At 39.1% G+C, this 22,044-nt stretch overlaps 1 protein-coding gene and 1 long non-coding RNA gene across 2 annotated transcripts in view; one reads left to right on the top strand and one right to left on the bottom strand.

Annotated features, from left to right (window-relative positions):
- The window catches only part of ATR (ATR serine/threonine kinase), a 44,507-nt gene that overhangs the window by 5,212 nt on the left and 17,251 nt on the right, over positions 1 to 22,044 (top strand). The window contains exons 5-27 of the mRNA XM_072143068.1: positions 431 to 624; positions 899 to 1,093; positions 1,960 to 2,156; positions 2,509 to 2,661; positions 2,871 to 3,069; positions 4,807 to 5,060; positions 5,138 to 5,328; positions 5,567 to 5,667; positions 6,692 to 6,863; positions 10,821 to 10,991; positions 11,812 to 12,006; positions 12,120 to 12,305; positions 12,388 to 12,480; positions 13,583 to 13,713; positions 13,797 to 13,940; positions 14,707 to 14,800; positions 15,806 to 15,931; positions 16,547 to 16,753; positions 17,049 to 17,162; positions 17,764 to 17,879; positions 18,411 to 18,531; positions 20,693 to 20,830; positions 21,001 to 21,205. Of these exons, the coding sequence (XP_071999169.1) occupies positions 431 to 624; positions 899 to 1,093; positions 1,960 to 2,156; positions 2,509 to 2,661; positions 2,871 to 3,069; positions 4,807 to 5,060; positions 5,138 to 5,328; positions 5,567 to 5,667; positions 6,692 to 6,863; positions 10,821 to 10,991; positions 11,812 to 12,006; positions 12,120 to 12,305; positions 12,388 to 12,480; positions 13,583 to 13,713; positions 13,797 to 13,940; positions 14,707 to 14,800; positions 15,806 to 15,931; positions 16,547 to 16,753; positions 17,049 to 17,162; positions 17,764 to 17,879; positions 18,411 to 18,531; positions 20,693 to 20,830; positions 21,001 to 21,205 (3,697 nt within the window). The remainder of the gene's footprint in view (positions 1 to 430; positions 625 to 898; positions 1,094 to 1,959; positions 2,157 to 2,508; positions 2,662 to 2,870; positions 3,070 to 4,806; positions 5,061 to 5,137; positions 5,329 to 5,566; positions 5,668 to 6,691; positions 6,864 to 10,820; positions 10,992 to 11,811; positions 12,007 to 12,119; positions 12,306 to 12,387; positions 12,481 to 13,582; positions 13,714 to 13,796; positions 13,941 to 14,706; positions 14,801 to 15,805; positions 15,932 to 16,546; positions 16,754 to 17,048; positions 17,163 to 17,763; positions 17,880 to 18,410; positions 18,532 to 20,692; positions 20,831 to 21,000; positions 21,206 to 22,044) is intronic.
- LOC140122319 (uncharacterized) lies at positions 14,413 to 21,998 on the bottom strand. The gene is made up of 3 exons (XR_011854309.1): positions 21,841 to 21,998; positions 20,981 to 21,160; positions 14,413 to 14,868 (listed from the first exon to the last, which is right to left on the bottom strand). It is a non-coding gene; the product is annotated as an uncharacterized lncRNA (long non-coding RNA).

Below are 22,044 nucleotides of genomic sequence, written 5' to 3'. Positions count from 1 at the left end.
CATTCTACGTCTGGGGTATCTATCATTGTGTAAGAGCAGTGCTGGGTAACACTTGGCGGCATAAAGAATAAGAAAGCAGGTACTGCAAGTGCTCCAGGAAGCTTGTTTACTAATGAATGGAGAAAGTTCTTTTGGATGACAGATTGACTAGAAAGCTGTAAAGGTAGGTGCTCTAACCAATGCTGATTTTACATGGGTTTTGGTTATTTGGGAGCTGGTAGGCCCCCTTTAATCTCCGTGTTTGTCTTGGCCTGAAACACGATCAACAAGAGGCGATTCTTCTCTGTAATGAGGCACCAGAATTGTTTGTTTGTTTTTTTTTTTAAGTGTTTTACATGGTAGCATGTCCTTCTATTGCACTATCCAGAAATTAAAAGAAGTTTTGTTGCCTTGTCTGGTTATTTTTTGTGTTTATTTGCTTCTGTCTCAGTACTTGGTGGCGTCGGTGTATGCAGCTGTCCAGAAAGCAAGCGATGAACACATCCAGCAACAGCAGCAGATCTCGGCACAGCCCCCCAGTACGGAGTCTGAGGGTGGTGGGAGCAGCAGCGATGAGGTTCAAGAGAAGAGGCCTCGCTTAAGTTTAACAGCAAAAACCCAAAAGAAACAAAGCCAGTCTGGAGTGTAAGTCTTAGTGCACTTCTAGTATTGTGTAGTACACTGAAAGTTAGATGTGCTCTGACTGTCTCTAGAGGATAGTGCCTCGACTTGTGTAGTTCCATACAAGTTTAACATACAAGTTTGCAGGTGTCATTTTAGTTGTGGTAATGAGGGGGGTGCTGGGGTCCATTATTTTCAATCCCTAGGAATATTACAATGTTAAACCTGTCTTATTTTTCAATCTTATTTTTTCTTTTTTTATGTCTACAATCACCTCCTTCATTGTGAAATTTCACAGGGCTGTTCCGGTCGATATGAAGTCTAAGCTCGCAATCTGGAGAGAGATAAACAAAAAATTTTTGTCTCTCTTGTATGCATTGGAAGAAGAAGATCTAGCAGAAGATGGAGTCATTTGTCCATTGGAAGGCGTGACAGTTACCATGATTTTGGCTGCTCTTTGTAATGGACACATTTCTACTAATGATTCTGTTATGTAAGTACAATGCACTTTGTAAATAACAAAGTACTGTAATGGAGGGGATTTATTTTATATTTTCATTATTATGGCTCAACTCCCAAGTTTAAATGCAGGTTTCAGTTTTGCATTCTCCACACATGCACAATGCATGGCACTTGTCCAAAATTTGGGTGCTGCTTAACGTTTGTAGCGGTTGGCCACTAATGAGAAACTTTACTAGGGTAAGTAAAGCACCCTAATATGGCCATCCACATTGTACTTATCCTAGTACAGTTTCTCTTTAGTCGGTAGCAGTCACATGACTTTCTGTGACATCCTGTATCCTGCTGGCTTCTGGCGAATGGAGGGGTGCCAGTCAGTAATTACTGTATGCTTATTAGTGGCTAATGTCTGCGATTGAATCCCATGGTATAAAAAATAACTATAGTAAGGCTTCTTTCACACAAATGTATGCTATGCCTTGGCTGGGCCCGTGTAGCATACGTTCGGCTGGAGAGTTGGAGGGTTGAACCACTCCTCACCCCACCCCTCTCCACAGGGAGGTGTGCTGCGGTACCTTATGTACGGCACTATCCTTACGCTGTGCTCGCTGTAACATGCCTTGCACAATGCAATTATATGGCGATGTTTGCATCTGCCATATTTGAGGCTAGCTTACGGTCTTGTGAAAGAGACCTTGGTCATATAAATGTGTCACTTGAACGTTTATACCGTTAAAGTATATGTAGCTTATGTATGCAGAAAGGCCACTCATATACTTTGTGATTAAAGTCTAGGGATTACTTGGTACTTAGTGCAGTATGTGCTTTTGATATATAATATATATTTGCACACACCGTCCTGTATATGTATTTATTCATGTTTTTTTTTTTCTTCTACAGTGTGTCGCCAAAGACATCAGACCTGCCTGGGACATCTAGCACCCAGATTCCCGATGTGAAACATTCCTGGGTTGGCCTAGAGGAGATAGTGCGAGTACTTAAGATCTGCAGGAAACTTCTTAACTCTGGATTCCACTGCATAGACCTAATTCTGAAGAAGATGATTAGGATATATGATGCTTTGATGTACATACATGGTGAGGCAAATTAAATTTAATAGTATCTTTTAATGGAATATATCAATTGTTGAGAGAGGTAGCACACTTGTATGACTCTTTTTCCACTGATCTCCATGGGAGTTTAGGGAAGCAATCTTGGCTGTTTTGGTTAGTCCCATGGAAGTGAAAGGGTACAGCCATAGCATGTTTTTTTTTTCAGGTAGATGCTGTTCCTATAGATGAGTGCTGCACCTATGGTATATTCTTTGGTGAAATACGTCCTATGTACTTTTACTATATACAGCTATGAATATAGATCATGTCTATAGCAAAGTATTGTGTAAGTCATTTATAATGTTAAGCTACATATTCTGTTCATCTTTGCTTTTAGTCAAAAATCGTCTCCCTGATCAAACACTGGTGGATTTGTGTGGACTGATCTCTTTACCTTGGATTTACAGTCATGCAAGCCATGCTTCCTTAAAGGTTGCTGCTTTTGATTCTTCCCTTATAAAATTAAGTCATAGGATCCACGAGGAAGTATGTAAGTAACATGGTGTGTTTCACCACTCTTGTAATGTATAATGGCAGGGATGAATAGTGTTATGGTTGCATGGATGTCTTTAAAGCTGTTTTTTAAAGTGGCTCTTTGTCTGACAAAAGTGTTTGACGTTCATGTAGCGGCTGCGTGGGAACCTGTGCAGGAAACAACTGTTGTCTATGTAATCTCTGCATATCTTGTATTCTCTGCAGCACCAGGTATTCAGTCCCAGTGTCTCCTTCTACTGTCACTTTTCCCTAAACATATAATGCCGGACTGGAGGTTGGCGGTGTACCAGTGGTCATTAGAAAGCCAACATGAAATTGTTCGTGCCTTTTGCATTAAAGGATTTCCTATAATGAAACAACACATTAGCCAGGAGGCTCATAATTCACTCCCCAGAACTTTACTGTAAGTGCTTGGAATTTTATTCCCTTCCAGCAGTATCATCAGACAGAATAAATCTTCTATCCACTTGTAATCGCTATCTATAAAATGTATTGTTCTATGCCTTAAGTAAGCGTTTACATGTTATAATGATTCATTTGTTTCTGATCATCCAAGGAAGCTTGAGCGTTTTTTTATTTTATTTTGTGGGTAAGTTTGTACTGTGTACCAAATTCTTAAAAGGGTTGACGACTTTTCAATATATCTGTTCACAGCCACTCTCTGTATGCATGTGAACCTGTACCGTTGCCTCCTTTGAAAGCTTCTGCCTTTCCCTGTTCTCTCCATGCTGCCCTCTGCATATATACACAACTTCCTGCTTCTTACTCCTTCAGTCTGTCCTCGTGGCTTCACCTGACAGACACAGGTAGAGGGGGGAGAGCAGGATGAGTCATAATCTCCTGCTTCAGCCCCTCCTATTCATCATTGCTTAAACATGTAAATAAAAAAACATCCACAGAGTTTGCAGACAGCACTAAAGTAAGTAGCAGGATTTCTGAAGCGCTTGATGAATATTTAGGGATTATTATAACGTCAGCAAAGGCACATGGGCAATGTATGTAAGAGTGGCCAACCCATACTGCATTACCCTGTTTCCCTGAAAATAAGACCTAGCGGCAGTCATTGCTACAGCTCCTCCCATGCCGTACATTACAATTGGTAGATCTTATAGATACTGCAGGAAGTTGTGACAATGATGAAGAATTCATGAGGTACAACCAATAACAGCTGTGTTGCATATGTGCTATGAGCAGCTACCTGAAGAAGGGCTTGTTGAAGGAAAGTGCTAAACCTGAGAGATTGGAGATATGGAGTCATAAGAAATTCAGCATGAAATTCAGAGTTTGGAGAGTTATAAAGATGTTAGAGAAGATGATGACATTAAATTAAATATGTTGCTTTTTGTTAGTAACCACCAGGATAGTTAATTAGATAGATTGTTGTACATGGAAATAGTCACAAGATTTTTTTGATGGAATTCAGAAGTTTATGCTGATTAATAAATATAGAATTTTTGTTTAAAGGGAACCTATCACCACATTTTTTACAAATAGAGCTAGTGTTTTCCATAGAGCCCTTGTAACTAACTACCGCCCTTCTTTTAGCTAAAAATAGTTTCCCTCAGATCCAATAATCAACTTCATAATTTCGCCTTGTATCCAGGGATATCTATAGCTCTTTGTGGCCTTCTCGGGCTCAATCCAGCAGCTCCTCCCTATTCTTTCTCTGCATTCGTCAGTAATGTCATGTGACCAGGGTGACATCATCCTAACATTAGCAAACTGTACACCATGCATTTATTTCATGACATGTTCTTACAGCATGCCTGCATGGAGAGGAGTAGACGTGTCAGTTAATAGGGCTCTATGGGAACCTGCCACTAGCTGTATGTGTGAAAAATGTGGTTCCCTTTAACAATAATTAATATAATATAAAATATAAATGAATAATATATAATTAAAAATTAATGTAAGACACTGTCTTATTTTCAGGGAAATACAGTTTGGGTGTACAGTTTTTACTTTTTACAAAAGTTTATTTAAATACAGGTAAATCATATTGGAGGAATGAAGAGGTTTACCAATATAGTGCACTCTCTAATAAATGATCTTGATATTTGTTTTGCCTTCTACCATGCACGTATATTCAGAATTGGAAGCTTTTATAAAATCACCTTCTGGTTATTCTGTTCTTTTTTAGGGAACGCTTGAATGACAGCTCGGAGCTTGTAAAGAAGGAGCTGGCCCAAACTATGTCTAAGTTATCTTGTGGCTTTACCATGGGATTTGAGAGGCATGATCTGCAGAAAGGACCTTCTATATTCTGTGACCTTCTCTGCTGCAGTTTGAGACTCAACCTGATGCCTGTCTCTGCCCCTTCCGCCATTACTGCTTCTTTTTTTAAGCCTTTTCTTGTTCTGTTGGACAGAACCATGCCAAGTTCTGTGAAGATGGGTAAGTTATGTAATGATGATGTGTGATAATGTATATAATGTGTCCTGCTCTAACAGATGATTTTTTTTTTCTTCCAGCATTCACAGAAAATATCCCAGACTTGTTTACACACCTCAATGTCCAGAGAGATGAAAAGGACCTGAGAGCAATGATTCAAGCCTTATTGAGCCTCATGGAAGATCCAGATAAAGACATCCGAATAGCATTCAGTGGAAACATCAGATATATCTTGGAGGCTGTGAACTGTGAAGAAGGAAGTTTAAATGAGGTATAAACTTCAGATTTTTGCTTTAAAATAGGGCGTTCAATAATTTCATGATTCAGAAAGCCTCTATATAGGGAGGAGATAGAGTACAGCTGGTACATCTGACTATATGGGACTTCAATGTTGACCTTGTAATAAATGAAAACTATACAGTACAGTCTGTTCTGTCATCTTTAATTTGCGTTTTAGATGTTAAGTGTTTTTCACAGTTTTTTTTTATGTTTAATCTTTTAACATGCAGTTATTGGTTGGTAGAATAAAGGACGCATATACCAACGCTAAGTTGGCAAGAGATAATGAACTGAAAGACTCGCTTATACTTACAACTGGTGACATTGGACGGTGAGTACTATGGCAGCAATGGTTATGATCAAGACCTCTGTGACTCTCAAGTTTTTAAACCTGTAAATAAATAATAAGAAAAATACTAGAAATATTGCCCCTTTCCCCCCAAAAGTAACTATATAGTGGGTTAAAAATAAAATCAATTAGAAAAAAACATAATGGGGCAGATTTACTTACCCGGTCCATTCGCGATCCAGCGGCGCGTTCTCTGCGCTGGATTCGGGTCCGGCCGGGATTTATTAAGGCAGTTCCTCCGACATCCACCAGGTGTTGCTGCTGCGCTGAAGTTCCCTGGAACGCACTGGAATACACCGAGCCGGGCTGAGTGAAGGTTAAGTGCAAGCTCCGCGACACATTTTTTGTTTTAAATGTGGCGGTTTTACCGAATCCGCCGGGTTTTCGTTCGGCCACGCTCCCCGATTTCCGGCGCGTGCATGCCAGCGCCGATGCGCCACAATCCGATCACGTGCGCCAAAATCCCGGGGCAATTCAGGGGAAATCGGCACAAATCGGAAATATTCGGGTAACACGTCGGGAAAACGCGAATTGGGCCCTTAGTAAATGACCCCCAATGAGTTGTCTGTAGCGACCCCCTACTGTGTACATTTTAATTTAATGCTTTCTACCTTCCAAAAACTTTTCTAAGACCCCAAAATAGTACCAATTAAAATGTTACCTTATCCCAGAGTAAACAGACCCTAACATGAGTTTTTCCTAAAAAGTAAAAACTTAAGAAAACCTGTATATGTTAGGTGTCTCTCCCACTAACCTTTAGAAAAATGTTTTTATATATATATTTTTTTACTGTAGGGTCAATCATAGGGTTAAACTTAAAAAAAATGTAGTGGAATCACTGTTTTTTGTTGTTACCCCAAAGGAAAGGGATAAGGGCAGTGTAAAATACAACTTTTACCACAAATAAACAGGCCTACATATGCCTTTTATTATAAAAAAGCTTGCTTTAAATCCGTACTGTATATGTAAAAAGAAAAACGTTTGAAATATATTTTATACCTTTCAGAGCTGCCAAAGGAGATCTTGTGCCTTTTGCTCTTTTGCATCTCTTACATTGCCTTTTGTCTAAATCTACATCAGTAGCTGGAGCTTCCTACACTGAAATCCGATCGCTGGCCGCTGCCAAGTCTGTGCGCTTGCAGGATTTTTTCAGTCAGTATAAGAAACCTATATGTAAGGTGAGAGTGGGTAAATATTATCTTGCAAAAAAATTAATTATATACAGTTTGGACCTTCTCTTTCTGTATTTTTGTGACTATAAAAATAGTAGATTTATACTGAAGGCATTAAAACTATGAATTAACACATGTGGAATTAAATACTTAACAAGAAATTGAAACAATTGAAAATATGACTTTTATTCTAGGTTCTTCAAATTAGCTACCTTTTTCTTTGATTACTGCTTTGTACACCCTTGACATTCTCTTGATGAGCTTCAAGAGGTAGTCACCTGAAATGGTCTTCCAACAGTCTTGAAGGAGTTCTCAGAGATGCTTGGCACGTGTTGGCCCATTTTGCCTTCACTCTGCGGTCCAGCTCATCCCAAACCATCTCCATTGGGTTCAGATCTGGTGACTGTGGAGGCCAGGTCACCTGGCGTAGCACCCCGTCACTCTCCTTCTAGGTAAAATAGCCCTTACATCCCGGAGGTGTGTTTGAGGTCATTGTCCTGTTCAAAAATAAATGATGGTCCAACTAAACGCAAACCGGATAGAATAGCATTGTGCTGCAAGACGCTTTGGTAATCATGCTGGTACAGTATACCTTTAATTCAAACACCATCACACCTCCTCCTCCATGGTTCGTGGTGGGAACCAGGCATGTAGAGTCCATTCGTTCATCTTTTCTGCATCACACAAAAACATGGTTGTTGTAACCAAAGATCTCAAATTTGAACTCATCAGACCAGAGCACAAATTTCCACTGGTCTAATATCCATTCTGTGTTCTTTAGCCCAAACAAGTTTCTTGTGCTTGTTGCTTGTCCTTAGTGGTTTTGCTAGCAGCTATTTTACCATGAAGGCTGCTGCACACAGTCTTCTCTTTCCATTTGTTGTAGAGATGTGTCTGCTGCTAGACCTCTGTGCGGCAGTGACCTGGTCTCTAATCTGAGCTGCTATTAATCTGAGATTTCTGAGGCTGGTGACTTGGATGAACTTATCCTCCTCAGCAGAGGTGACTCTTGGTCTTCCTTTCCTGGGGCGGTCCTCAGTTTCTTTGTAGTGCTTGATGGTTTTTGCAACTGCACTTGCGGACACTTTCAAAGTTTTCCCAATTTTTCGGATAGACTGACCTTCATTTCTTAAAGTAATGACGGCCACTTATTTTTCTTAGCTGCTTTTTTGTAGCCATAATACATATTCTAACAGTCTATTCCGTAGGACAATGAGCTGTGTATTCACCTCTGCACAACTTCTTGACTTCTGCACAACACAACTGATGGTCCCAACTCCATTTATAAGTCAAGAAATCCCACTTATTAAACCTGACAGGGCACCTGTGATGTGACAACCTTTTCAGGTGACTACCTCCTTGAAGCTCATCAAAAGAATATCAAGAGTGTGCAAAGCAGTAATCAAAGCAAAATGAACCTAGAATATAAGACATATTTTCAGTTGTTTCAAACTTTTTTGTTTACATATGTGAAATTATATAGTTAATTTTTGATGACTTCAGTGTGAATCTACAATTTTTTTTTGTCGTGAAAATACAGAAAACTCTTTGAATGAGAAGGTGTGTCCAAACTTTTGGTCTGTGTTGTTTGTGTGTGTGTGTATATATGTGTATGTATGTACCGTATATTCCGGCGTATAAGACGACCCCCCTACTTTCCTGTTAAAATAAAGAGTTTAAGATATATTTCCAACGCATACAAAACACCGGTAAAAATTAAAAAAAACAAGATTTGAATTGAACATGGTCCTTTTTTTAATTTAAATTCTTATGACATGCAGGTATATAGCAGGAAAACTGTCGCTCATAAACATAAGGCATACAACAACAACATTAGCATCGTCCATTTTACTGTAAATGTTACCATACTGTACCTTAAATTTTTATTTTATTAAATAATCCATGCCATGTACTCAGAAGCGGGAAAAAAATTCCAAATGCAATGAAAATGGTGAAAAAACGCATTTGCGCCATATTCTTGTGGGCTTGGATATTACGTCTTTCACTTAGCGCCCCAAATGACATGCCTACTTTATTCTTTGGGTCGGTACGATTACGTGGATACCAAATTTGTGTAGGTTTTATAATGTTTTCATACATTTACAAAAATGAAAACCTCCTGTACAAAAATTATTTTTTTGATTTTGCCAACTTCTGGCGCTAATAACTTTTTTATACTTTGTTGTACGGAGCTGTGGGTGGTGTCATTTTTTTGCGACATTTGATAATATTTTCAATGATATCATTTTTAGGACTGTACGAACTTTTGATCTTTTTTTATAGATTTTTTAATATTTTTCAAAATGGCAAAAAAGTGCCATTTTCGACTTTGGGAGCTATTTTCCGTTACGGGGATAAACGCATTGAAAAACCGTTATCATATTTTGATTGGGTATTTTCGGACGCGACGATACCTAATGTGTTTATGATTTTTACTGTTTATTTATATTTATGTCAGTTCTAGGGAAAGGGGGGTGATTTGAAATTTTAGGGGTTTTTTAATTATAATTTTTTTTTTTTAAACTTTTTTTATTTATACTATTTTTCAGACTCCCTAGGGTACTTTAACCCTAGGTTGTCTGATCGATCCTATCATATACTGCCATACTACAGTATACTAGTATATGGGGATTTTCCTCATTCATTACAATGTGCTATCAGCACATTATAATGAAGGGGTTAAAACGAAATAGCCTCGGGTCTTCGGGTATTACCGGTAAGCCTTTGCTGCAATATGCAGCAAAGACTTAGCGGCTATGGAGAGGGCTCAGCGCGGTCGGGATTACCGGCGTATAAGATGACCCCAGAGAGCTGTGATTGGTTGCTGTAGGCAATGAGTATAATACAGCTTATATGTGAGGTAAGATATGAGGTAAGCTAGTGAAGTAATATGTGAGGTAATATGACATCCATCAAATACAGGAGCCATTGTCTGCTGTATCAATAAGCAACTAATTACAGCTTAGCTTCTATTTTGCCACAAGTCAGTAATATGAGCTCTGACCTTTGATTGCGTGTTTTTATGGGTTAACACGTGCATTTTCAAATGCATGACAACATCTGAGAAGAGAAGATTTGCCTAATTACGTTGTTGCCAACATGTTTACAAAGTGCAAACGTTAACACGTGTTAACAAACGTGTGAACGCACACGTTTTGTAAATGCAGTGTTGACCGCAATGTAATTTGGCAAATCTCTTCTCAGCTGCTATCTCAATATGAGCTCTGAGTTTTGCTTGGTTACTATAGGGAATGAGTGTAATACAGTTTGTGTGAGGTAAGATGGATAGGGAGAGAGACAGTCAGGGAGAGTGAGTGACCAGGCGGGGAAGAGATAGATAATATTTTTGTGTTAACCAATTCTATTTTGTTATAGCTAAGAGCAGTTATTCACTATCACGGCGGATAACGGCGGGATCTAAAGCTAGTATATGTGTGTGTGTGTGTATATGTATGTATGTATATGTATATATATCTCCATGATGGTAGGTTTCCTTTAATTATATTTATTTACCTAATAATAAGGTAGATCTGGGGCTAGGTTCCTATAATCCTATGGCAGCCGATCTTTTTTCAATAAAACTTTGTGCCCCAGAACTTAATACAAATGTTATCTTACATATATTCAAATTTTCTTGAGAGGCTACTGGGCCGTGGAGCTATGCTCTGAAGAAAAGCCATAGGAGGGATCGAAAAAAAGATACTGGGGCGTGGAGTAGCCGTAGCTCTTGCACCACGCCGTGGCTACTCCACGCCCCAGTAGCATCTCAAGAAAATTTGAATATGTGTAAGAGAACATTTCTGAGGGACTGAAAGTTTTATTATAAAAAAGACACGGCTGCCCTAGATTACAGGAATCTGTCACCGCACCTACCTTATTGGCTAGATCCGTGATGGTAGGTTTTCTTAAGGTAACATTTAACACCACACTATGTATGGATTTGAAATTTTACTTTGCATCCAGTTCCTTGTAGAGTCTTTGCACACAAGCCAGCAAGCTCTCCTCTCTAGCACACCAGGGAGCAGCAGCGAGATGCAGAAGCAGGAGGCGGCACATCACAGAGACGCAGCACTGGAAATCTTGTCTGAAATTGCCAACGTGTTTGATTTCCCAGACCTCAACCGCTTTCTAACAGTAAGAACTTTTTGCTTCCTACTTTTTTCCCCCTGGCCTTTCACTACATTTAAGTGTTTTATTAGACCTTTTTTATTTTTTTAACACTTTCTATACAAGTAAAACAAAGGGGAGGGATGAGGGTCTGAAACAGCGCAAATAAGGTGCATAGTAGGACTTGTCAGTCTTACACTATGCCAATTTATCCACTGGTGCAGCAGAAGACTAGTCAAGATGGGGCACATTTACTTACCTGGTCACCGGAGTTGACAAAGTGCACTGTGCTGCGATTCACTAAGATCAGGCGCCCAATATCATGAATGTGTCGCTCTCCCCCTCAGGTGTGTCAGAGTTCACCATCTTTTTAGTGGTGCATCTTAGGCCCCTTATACACTCGCATCACACTCGCGACGCATGCTGCCGGATCGCAGGGCCCGAGCGCTGCAAACCCGGAACTGAACTCAGCATGTCAGTTCAGTTCTGGTTTGCAGCGTTCGGGCTGTGCGATCCGGGCAGCATGTGTTGCGATTGTGATGCGAGTTCACACTCGCGGGTGTAGCAGGGGCCTAAGTTCTAGGGCTTGCGAATCAGTCGGACTGTCTGATGGCACGCCCCCTAAATCAGAGCGCACCCTCTACTTAAATACATGTGCAAGCCATTTTGACATTGAAGGACGGGCACAGTGCGATAAAAGTGTCACAAAGCGGTGCAAATCCATTAGTAAATGTGCCTCATTGATTTTTATTGTTTTTCTATACTTCCCACTTTAACTGACTTCAAGGAGACGGAGATCTGCATATGGAACGTCATCTGTATTATGTTTGTATTTTTCTTACAACAGAAGACATTGCAACTTTTGCTTCCATATCTCGCGGCCAAAGCCAGCCGTGTGGCCTCTGCTTTGATCAGAACAATTGCCAAGCAGCTCAACGTCAATCGCAGGGAGATCTTGATCAATAACTTTAAATACATCTTTTCTCACCTTGTTTGTTCCTGCACCAAAGATGAACTTGAAAAATCTCTTCACTATCTGAAGGTGTGTGGTATAACAATTTTACTTAACTTTTTTTGTGTAATGAACTGTAAAAAAATGAAAAAAGTTATTTATTTTGATATTTTTGTTCCACATTTCTTCTTTTGAATACAAAGAATGAGACTGAGATTGAGCTGGGCAGTTTGCTTAGACAAGATTATCAGGGACTGCACAATGAGCTGCTGCTTCGGCTTGGGGAGCATTACCAGCAGGTGTTCAATGGACTCTCAATTTTGGCTTCCTTTGCATCCAGCGATGACCCATACCAGGGACCGAGGAACATTACTAAACCAGAGATCATGGTAAGATAATACTAGAGTGTAATGTAACATTTAGAGCAATGAGAAGTACCTGCGATTCACTGCAAGTTGTATTATTTTGCAGGCTGATTATCTACAACCCAAACTATTGGGGATACTGGCTTTCTTTAATATGCATTTATTGAGCTCCAGTATTGGCATTGAAGACAAGAAGATGGTAAGCATTTTTATACTAATAAACATCAATGGGGCCCCACCACATGGACCTACATTTATTGCTAATGTGGAAGTATTGGTCAGGATGACTAGTTACAGAAGTGGCTGAGTGCTGTTTATTAGTGTCATTGTAATAATACAATATGGAGACGTTCTTCTGGACTTTCCAATACTTCAAAATCATATTTATGATGTGTACAAATTACTAAGCTGCAAAAGATGTTACCACTTTTTACTAATTTGTTACATTAAAATTATTATACTTTATAGATGTACATTAAAACTGCTGTTTTGATATCGTAACATTTAGTGACAATTTGATTTTAAAAAACGGGTTGTCATGAGAACCAGGATTAACACTAAAACTTAATTACAGACACCTTTGATAACTTTTATAACTGTTTATTGTAACCAAAGGCTTAAGTACAGTAAATTACCAATATCCAGAGGTCCGTTTGTAACTAGGAGTCGTCTGTAAGTTCTTAAGTAGGGGAACGCCTGTACATGTATTGTCTACTGAGGCTCCTTTGCTCTCTAGATCAATAGATATAGAAGTACTGTATATACTCGAGTATAAGCCGACCCAAGTATAAGCCAAGGACCCTAATTTTACCACAAAAACCTGGTAAAACCTATATATATTTTTTTTATTCGCGTATAAGCCGAGTTTGGGGTTTTAGCACAAAAAAAAAACTAGGCTTATACTCGAGTAAATATGGTATATTTATATAGTATGTTTGCTGTTGTAGAGGACATATCTACTGTTCCTATGTTTTGACATGGGCGTCCTTAGGGGTGGCTGGGCTATTGCACATATTTCACTGTTGTGGTTTCTAAACTATACATAATTTTTAATCATTGGTTGTACATTGTGAATTTTGGATTCAATGCATAACAATAAGGTATATTCATTTTAATTGACATAAAGGTTAAAATTGTCCAATGCTGCAAGTTGTGATAACTTGGTGAATATATTGACATAATCCGGTCGCACTTGGTTCCATTTTGTTTAAGTCATGTTCTAAAATCCAGAAACAAGCAGCAGTTACTATGTTCATTGAAAATACAGATCCATGACATTTTACAGATTTGCTTATTCTTAGGCCTTGAACAGCCTGGTCTCTCTGATGAAACTCATGGGACCGAAACACATAAGTTCAGTAAGAGTAAAGATGATGACAACCCTGAGGACTGGGCTTCGATATAAGGAGGATTTTCCTGAGCTGTGTTGCAGGTAATTTTTTTTCTCTGTATTGTATTGTTTTACTGACCATTTCATAATGAAGATGTTTACGCATGTTTTATTACCCGTTTTAGATCATGGGACTTGTTTGTGCGATGTCTGGATCAGGCATACCTCGGCTCTCTTCTCAGCCATGTCATAGTTGCCTTATTGCCCCTCTTACATATTCAGCCTAAAGAAACAGTGGCTGTTTTCCATTATCTAATTGTGGAGAACAGGTAAGATGGAAGAGCCTGCTGAGCACTTAAAATGAGGCTGCACCTGCTATTACTATTTTAGAAAGACGTTTATTGCATTGAATTTGTTTATCTACTTTTTTAGTATTCTAATTATGAAAATATATAATGAATTAAACACTTTAAGGTCAATTTTTTTAATAATATGGCTTGAGACTTGCATATAGTACAGAATTCAAGGGGTATTCCCATTTCAGCAAATAAATGTTATTGTTTGTATGATGAAAAGTTATGCAATATTACAATTTACTTTCTGCATTGTTTTGTAGATCTTTGCTTGCTGGCATTCTATAGAAAGGAACATAACTTTACATAACTTCCTGTAGGCAGAATTTTGTCCCTGGTCATGTGATGTCACACAAGTGCACGGCTCGTTATCACACACAGCTCTGATTACTCTCTGTGATACTAACGAGTCATGCGCCTGTGTGACTTCACATGACAAGGGACGGATTTTTATGCACAAAGCCTGCCCACCTCAATCTCAATCAATTTATACAAACTGCCCAGCTCAATCTCAGTCTCATTCTTTGTATTCAAAAGAAAAAATGTAAAACAAAAGTATGAAAATAAATGTATTTTCATATTGCTAGATTTCCCCAATGAATGTTGCTATAGAGTGGCAGCAAGTGTGAGGTATTGATACAGAAAGCATATAAGAAAATGTTATAACTATTCGTCATACAAACAATAACATTTGTGGAAAAAGTGACCAACGTTTTTAACTGGAATTTTATTATTTTATTAGAGATGCTGTTCAAGATTTCCTCCACGAAATATATTTCCTTCCCAGTCATCCAGAACTCAAACCAATACTGAAGGTTCTTCAACAATACCGAAAAGTATGTTCAAAATGTTTTACAGCCAGTGCCTGGCTGTTTTAAGTTGTATTTCTGCAATACTGTTGTATCTGAAAGAAAAACAGTTCTAGTTATTCATGACAACCAATCACAGCTCAGCTTTTTCACAAATACAGCTAGTGGCAGGTTCCTATAGAAATAACCCTAGTAACCATCTGACCCCCTTCTTTTAGCCTAAAGTAAATTGTGTAAAAATCAGTTGCCCTTAGACACAACCCTATAACTTCTGACTTTAGGGTCTGCATACATCATGCCAGAGGCTTCACGGAGCTGGTATCACTGTCTCTGCTCCCTGCACTCTAGCCCCGCCCCCTTGCAGTCCAGGAGGGAGCTCGCTCACTGATACACACTGACACATCCTGTTGGCAACAGCATGAGAAGTACTGCAAGCTACAGAAAGATAAGTTATTTATGAGGGGAGGAAGGCACAGGAGATATAGTGTGTTGTGGTATAGCAGATATGTAGTAGAGCTGACAGTGTGTAATAGGCATCTCATGGATCTCATCATCTCATCTCTAATCTGTCTCATCGCTATTTCTATGTCAGATACTAGTACATTGTTTAGGTAATTTAAAAAAGTGTATATAAGCCGGTGCCGTGATAATCTAACCACATTTTCAGCACAAAGAACTAGATGGACCATGAAGTGTCTGCTTAGAGAGTCCCCGCCCACACCCTGGAATCTTACACTGACTATCACTGAGTAAAATTGTGAAGTAAAGGGTTAAAATGATCTTTGTTGTGTTAACATCACTAGGGGGTTGAGACTTGAGAGTTTTCTTAAATGGGAAAACCCCTTTAAAGCTGGGCTCTAATTGGCTGCCATGAACAACTGGAACAGTTTTGTTCTCTGACACTTTTGATAAACCTGATACATATTTCTTCGGGCCCTCAACTTGTATACATTTGTCACGTATATATATTTTTAGTTGATTTGGTTTAATTTTTCCTTTTTTCTGTCTTTATGTTGTGTATTTTATTTCCAGGAAACTAATAAAAGCACAGACTTGCAGACGGCAATGAAGTTGTCTATAAAAGCCATCCAGCATGAAAATGTTGATGTTCGCATTCACGCTCTCACTAGTTTAAAGGAGACTCTATATAAGAATCAGGTATCCTTTCTTATGCTAAATCTGTTATTTGCTACTAAAGAGGTTTTCCAGGGATCCTATAAACCCCTGGACGAGGTGACAAAGTAAAAAGAGAGAATATTTACAGTGGTTTGGCTCCCAGTTCCAGTGTCATGGAGGTCTCCTTGTGATGTCCTGTGGTCTGTGCCACAGACATGAAGACCACCATGGCACCGGAGAAGGGTGAGAACACCTTTTAAAGGTTGAATTAACATAGTAGATTGACAGAATACACTTTCTAGCTAGTTATATCATTATCTGCTTGACGTATAATATTTATCTCTCACTAAATTGTGCATGAATTGATGGGAAAAGTGAATGTATAAAAACATTTTAACATAAAGATGATGCTATCATTTCCATTTATCAGGCAATTTTTTTCCCTTCCTGCCTCCATGACAACTAGGTCTCTAGCCAAATATATATATGCTAATGTATGTAATGTTTTTGGCACTGCTGGGTACACATACAAACATTGAGTACTATAAATTAAGTCAGTTTGTTGTAAAGTTAGTTTGTTGTTTCTTGGAATAGTTGACCATTATTTTGCATATTCTTGGCACTTTGCTTTCTAACGTGGAGATTTTATTTTTATAGGCAAAACTATTACAGTACTCGACAGACAGTGAGACTGTGGAGCCAGTTATTTCTCGGCTGGTGACAGTGCTGTTAATTGGCTGCCAAGATGCCAGTCCACAGGCTCGCCTGCTTTGTGGTGAATGCCTCGGCCAGTTGGGTGCAATTGATCCTGGAAGATTGGACTTTTCTGTTAGCGAAACCCAAGGGAAAGGTTCAACCTTTGTTGTAAGTTACAGCTTGCTATTTATTGAGCTTATGCTTCCTCTAAACATAACAGATGAGAATGTATTGGTGTTTTGTGATTCAGTCATGAAACTCCAGAATTACTAAGAGGTCATGTCTGGTCTAACCTGTACCAAGATTCTAGTAAGGTGCAGTCCAGGACAGCCCTGGACAAATAATTGATGTGGTATGCTGGGTTTTAGACCCCCATGAAGCTGTTAATGGGAAAGTAAATTAATATTCTTAGACTGCAAAACCTCTTTAGAAAAAAGAATAACATATTATTTTATTTTTTTAGACCGGAGTTGAAGACATGAATTTTTCCTATGAACTGTTAATGGAACTGACAAGGGCCTTTCTGGCATATGCTGATAATGTTCGGGCTCAGGATTCTGCTGCCTATGCTATTCAGGTAAAGAAAATGCTGTAGTAGTACATTGTACTATAGCTCCTGTATTTGCTTAAATTGTATCCCATAAATGGGCCACTAAGGGTGCGGTCACACATAGTGCTTGCGCTGCATTTCCAAGGGCAGCACTAGCGCAAAGGGGGAGTGCCTTGGCCTGACAGCATTTGCTTTTGCAGTGAAATCCATGCAGTCGATAAGCAATTGCATGCGTTGCATTGGAAACGCTAATCAGATCGGTCTAAAAGCACTGTCCCAACGTTAGCTCAGTGCTCGGAAACGCAGCATGTGACCGTACCCTAATAGTTATAGCTCGTAAATCCCCTTTAGCACATGCTATATTAGTAGGTGCTTCTTAAAATCTCTTTGAAAATCTATCTGTCTGTGGACTCTTTATTCTTAAGTTGTATCTAGACAAAGTAGTCCTTTTTTCCCCAAATTTTTTGAAAATTTAGTCTACTATGCTTCAACATTTTCACTAAAAAGGGATCACTAAAATGGCACCTAAACAGTATTGTTAATTTTCTACTAGGCAAAAGTAATTTCTATTTCAAAGCTTTGCCAATGTATCTAACATATTTCTTTTTTGGTTTACATACAACTTAAGGAGCTGTTATCCATTTATGAATGCAAAGAGGGAAGAACTGATTGTCCTGGACGCAGGCTCTGGAGGAGATTTCCCGAACATGTTCAGGAGATATTGGAACCTCATCTCAACACAAGGTATTTATTGTCAGGTAAAAATCTGTTGTCTAATCTAAGCTGATCTATTTGTAGCACAAAAACACCACATGGTCCATCTAGTCTGCCCTTTAGGTTACAAATAAAGGCTACAACAAACACATTCTACATCTGCTGTAAAATTTCATGCACAACTGTGAGTGGGGTCTTTTTACCCACATCCATAAATGGATGAATGAATTGAATGGGATGTGGTGACTATATTCCTCTCTGGAATGCTTAATCTGGAATTTACTAACAGCCACATCACATCATTGTAGGCTGTAATAAGCCTGCAATAATCGGAGCAGAAACCAACCTGTGGTCAGCCAGTGGGGACAGAGTAGGTACGGTACTTTCTTTGTTTACATCCATTTTATTCTGCAGCTTTCATTACTATATATGAGAACCTCCTACTGGTAGGTATGGTTTTATACACGTTTTCGTTGTCCACACGGTAATTCTTTGAGTGTGTAGTTCTTTTCTTTTAGCCTTTTGGTTCAACAACTTTTGTTGTCCCTTTTTCTTTAACAGGTACAAAAGTTCTCGTAAGGCTATCAATTGGACAAACATAAAGAAACCTATATACCTCAGTAGGCTGGGAAGTAACTTTGCAGACTGGTCTGCTTGCTGGGCTGGTTACTTGATCACTAAGGTACTGTACTATAATAAAGAGACAATGTTAACCTTTCTCCCCTATAGACTGTCGTGGTAATGGATTTTGGGGTTTAACAGATTTGACCACCTAAGGGCTCTTGCACACAAATGTGTGCAACCTGTGTAAACCTGCCATATGGTGGCACAATCCCACTGGCTGCACTCATAATGCAGGAACAGGAAGCATTGGGGCACATTTACTTACCCATCTACTGGAGTTCACAGAAAGTGCATTGTCAGATGACAATGCACTGTGCCGCGATTCACTAAGAACGTGCGCCCGATATTCTGCATTTGTCACTTCCCCGCTTAGGTCCGACAGAGATCACCATCTTTTTAGTGGTGCATGTAAGTGCATTGATTTGCACTTGAAAGTTAAATCCTGTGCTCAGTCCGAATCAGTCGGGTCGTCCTAATCGTCATGCCCTTCAATTTGTGTTGCATGGAAGCCAGCACAGCTGTGCCAATAAACGGATTGTGTGCGACACAATCCCAGAGCAGACACCTGTTAAATGACTGTCCAAAAGTGCAGTCCCGAAAAAGACGAATAATCCGCCGAAAGTGCGATCTGCGAACCCTTAGGAAATTAACCCCCTAGTGCCTCTGCAGCTATTCAGCCGGCAAAGGGAACGTCCTTGCATTATATTTGTATATAATTCATGGACTCCTGTCCTCTGCTCTGTGTGTACCATAGAGCAATTTTACATGGGCTCCACACGTTTGCATACAAGAGCCCTAACTGTGTATTAAAATCCAATGTCCAAACATCCATCCATATAGCACTACAGATCAGTTAGTTATATTATTGTATAAGAACAGCATGAAAACGTTAAGTAATTAAGGAATAACAAGTAACCTGCATGTAATACCAGTCTAAAAATAAAGGAGGATGATATAGGACCCATATGTGTGGCAAAATTAATGCAAACAATAGAAGGCTTAAATATCCATCTGGAGGGCTCACCTTGTGGTTCAAAGGTCAATTATCCATATTACTCCGTAAGGACATATTGAAGGACTATCCATGGTCTCCAGTTAGGTCACAGTCAGTACGTCCTTGTACACACGACACAAGAATGAAGCATACTAGCGTGTGAAGTACACAGGTGAGAAGTAGAGGGATCATAGAATTGTCAATATGGCCAAGGGTCTACATGACGCACATGGTTACTGTCCCTGTATTGCCCTATGTCGCAGCACAAAACTATCACATCCTAAATTGCTTTACTTTGGAGCTATTACCCTAAACGAAAGCCCCGACCAGAACCTAACTCTGAGGTTACTGGCTCCGTTAATGAACTAATGCACAGGTTAAGGCATTAAGGTCCTGCAAGTAGGTGTCAGTATAGGATGTGAGCCCTCAAGAGGGATATTTAAGCCTTCTACGTTTTGCATTACTTTTGCCACACATAGGAGAGTACCCCTATTAGGTTCCTATATCCTTTTTTTCAGACTGGTATTACATGCAGGTTACTTGTTATTCCATCATTACTTCATGTTTTCATTCCATTTAATATTAAAGTAAAAGTTGTGTTTTACTTTTCATATTGATTTTTTTAAGGTGATTTCTCATCAGGTTTATTAGTAAACCAACTTGCCCTCGCACTTTCTCTGAGTAGCTGGGGGTATTATCCAACGTATCACAAATTTTCATGAAGTGGTCATGGAAGTGCCTGGCTTCATATGGTAGTCTGTATTTGGGCATATTTAGTCACTTATGGTATCTTTTCCCAGTGGTTGACTTTCTCAACAATTTGTTATCATGTAGCTCAGAGTTAAGTCTCCTTGGCCTGTGGTCGCATGATGATTGGGATCACTTTATAACATGATTTCTGTTGGAATCACTATTCTAACAGAAATCATACATATAGTTATTTGATTTGTATTGTGGGGGAATGTTGTTGCTTATTTGTATTTCACCTATTAGTTGGTGTACTCTAAGATAATCTTGGACAAAAGTCTCAAGCTACACTCTTTTGCAAGCAGGATAACAACCTTTCCTTTTCAACTATACTGAATGACACTGAAAGACTAGAGAACTAATAAAAGCGGCGCTAGATCTCTGAGGATTGCCTAATATGCTTAATTTATACTAATAAATGTTCATTGAGTGTCTCCTGTGCTATGATAAAATTATTTTTACTTTTTGTTTTTCTTAGGTCAGGCATGAATTTGCAAGAAAAGTTTTCACTTGCTGTAGTATAATGATGAAACATGACTTCAAAGTTACCATCTATCTTCTGCCGCACATCCTTGTCTATGTGTTGTTAGGAGGTAGCAAAGAAGATCAGAAAGAGGTAAGGGGCGTTACAAGGATTCTGGCCGCCTCCTGCTCTGCTTGGGCATGTGATACCTAACAATGTGTAACTTTTTCCTCTACATGAACACTTTATAAAACTATTAGCATATTGTTGAGTTCTAAAAATTCTGTCTACATGAATACACACCTTAACTTATATTTTCTCAGGTTCACGCTGAAATAACAGCAGTTCTGAAACACGATGATCCCTGGGTTCGACGTCTACAGGACAATGCGTCTGATCTTAGCCAGCTCAGTACTCAAACTGTCTTTTCAATGCTCGATCACCTTACACATTGGTCAAGGGAGAAATTCCAGGCACTTCATGCTGAGAAAAGCAACGTCAAAAGTGGAGGCCGTGGCGAATTGAAAGGTTAGTTACAGTAATAAAAGCATTGCGTTTGATAGATATATATATATATATATATATATATATATATATATATATATATATATATATATATATATTGTGTATATATCTATCTATTTATATATCTAAAGTTGAAAAAAGTGTAGGCAGCCCTCCAAAAATCCAAAATTCTGAAGGGTGAAGTTTATTGAAACAGTGGCGAGGTTTCGGTGTGAACCACTTTCATCACCTTAAATAACCACTCTTGGCTACAACAAAATAGAATGAGTTAAGAAAAGATTTTTTGCAAATAGAGACAGTAAATATTGGTTGCTATCCAGGCTAACTGCCACAGCAGCCAACAGATAATGGCTCTGGTAATTTGGCATGAGGTTAATAAGCCTATTTTGGAAAGCAAAAGCATGGGGGGGGGAGCAGAGTCTATTTCATTCCCCCTACCTTCCACCCCCGGTTCACTAGAGGTGGATGTGGAAAATTTTGTCATTGCAAATATGGTTTTAAAGGGAACCCGTCACCACTATTTTCACAAATACAGGTAGTGACAGGTTCCTATAGAGCTCTAGTAACTATCTGACACCCTGCTTGTAGCTAAAAAATATTCCCCTGAGATTCCTATATATTCAACTCTATAGTTTTACCTGGTAACTAAGCATGGCTACATGGAGTCCAGGTGGGCGTGGCCTCCTCAGGCTGAGTCCAGCAGCTCCTCTCCATCCCTATCTCTGTATGCTGCTATAATGTCATGTGACCAGGGTGACATCATCACAGGTCCTATAGCTTTAGTAGCATTAGGAACTGTACACTAAGCATATATGTCATGAAATCACATAAAATCATTTGCC

Source organism: Engystomops pustulosus, chromosome 3 (genome assembly GCF_040894005.1).
Source record: "Engystomops pustulosus chromosome 3, aEngPut4.maternal, whole genome shotgun sequence".
Classification (NCBI taxonomy): domain Eukaryota; kingdom Metazoa; phylum Chordata; class Amphibia; order Anura; family Leptodactylidae; genus Engystomops; species Engystomops pustulosus.
The sequence above is the reverse complement of the archived record's forward strand: the minus strand, read 5'-3'. Positions and strand labels throughout refer to the sequence as shown.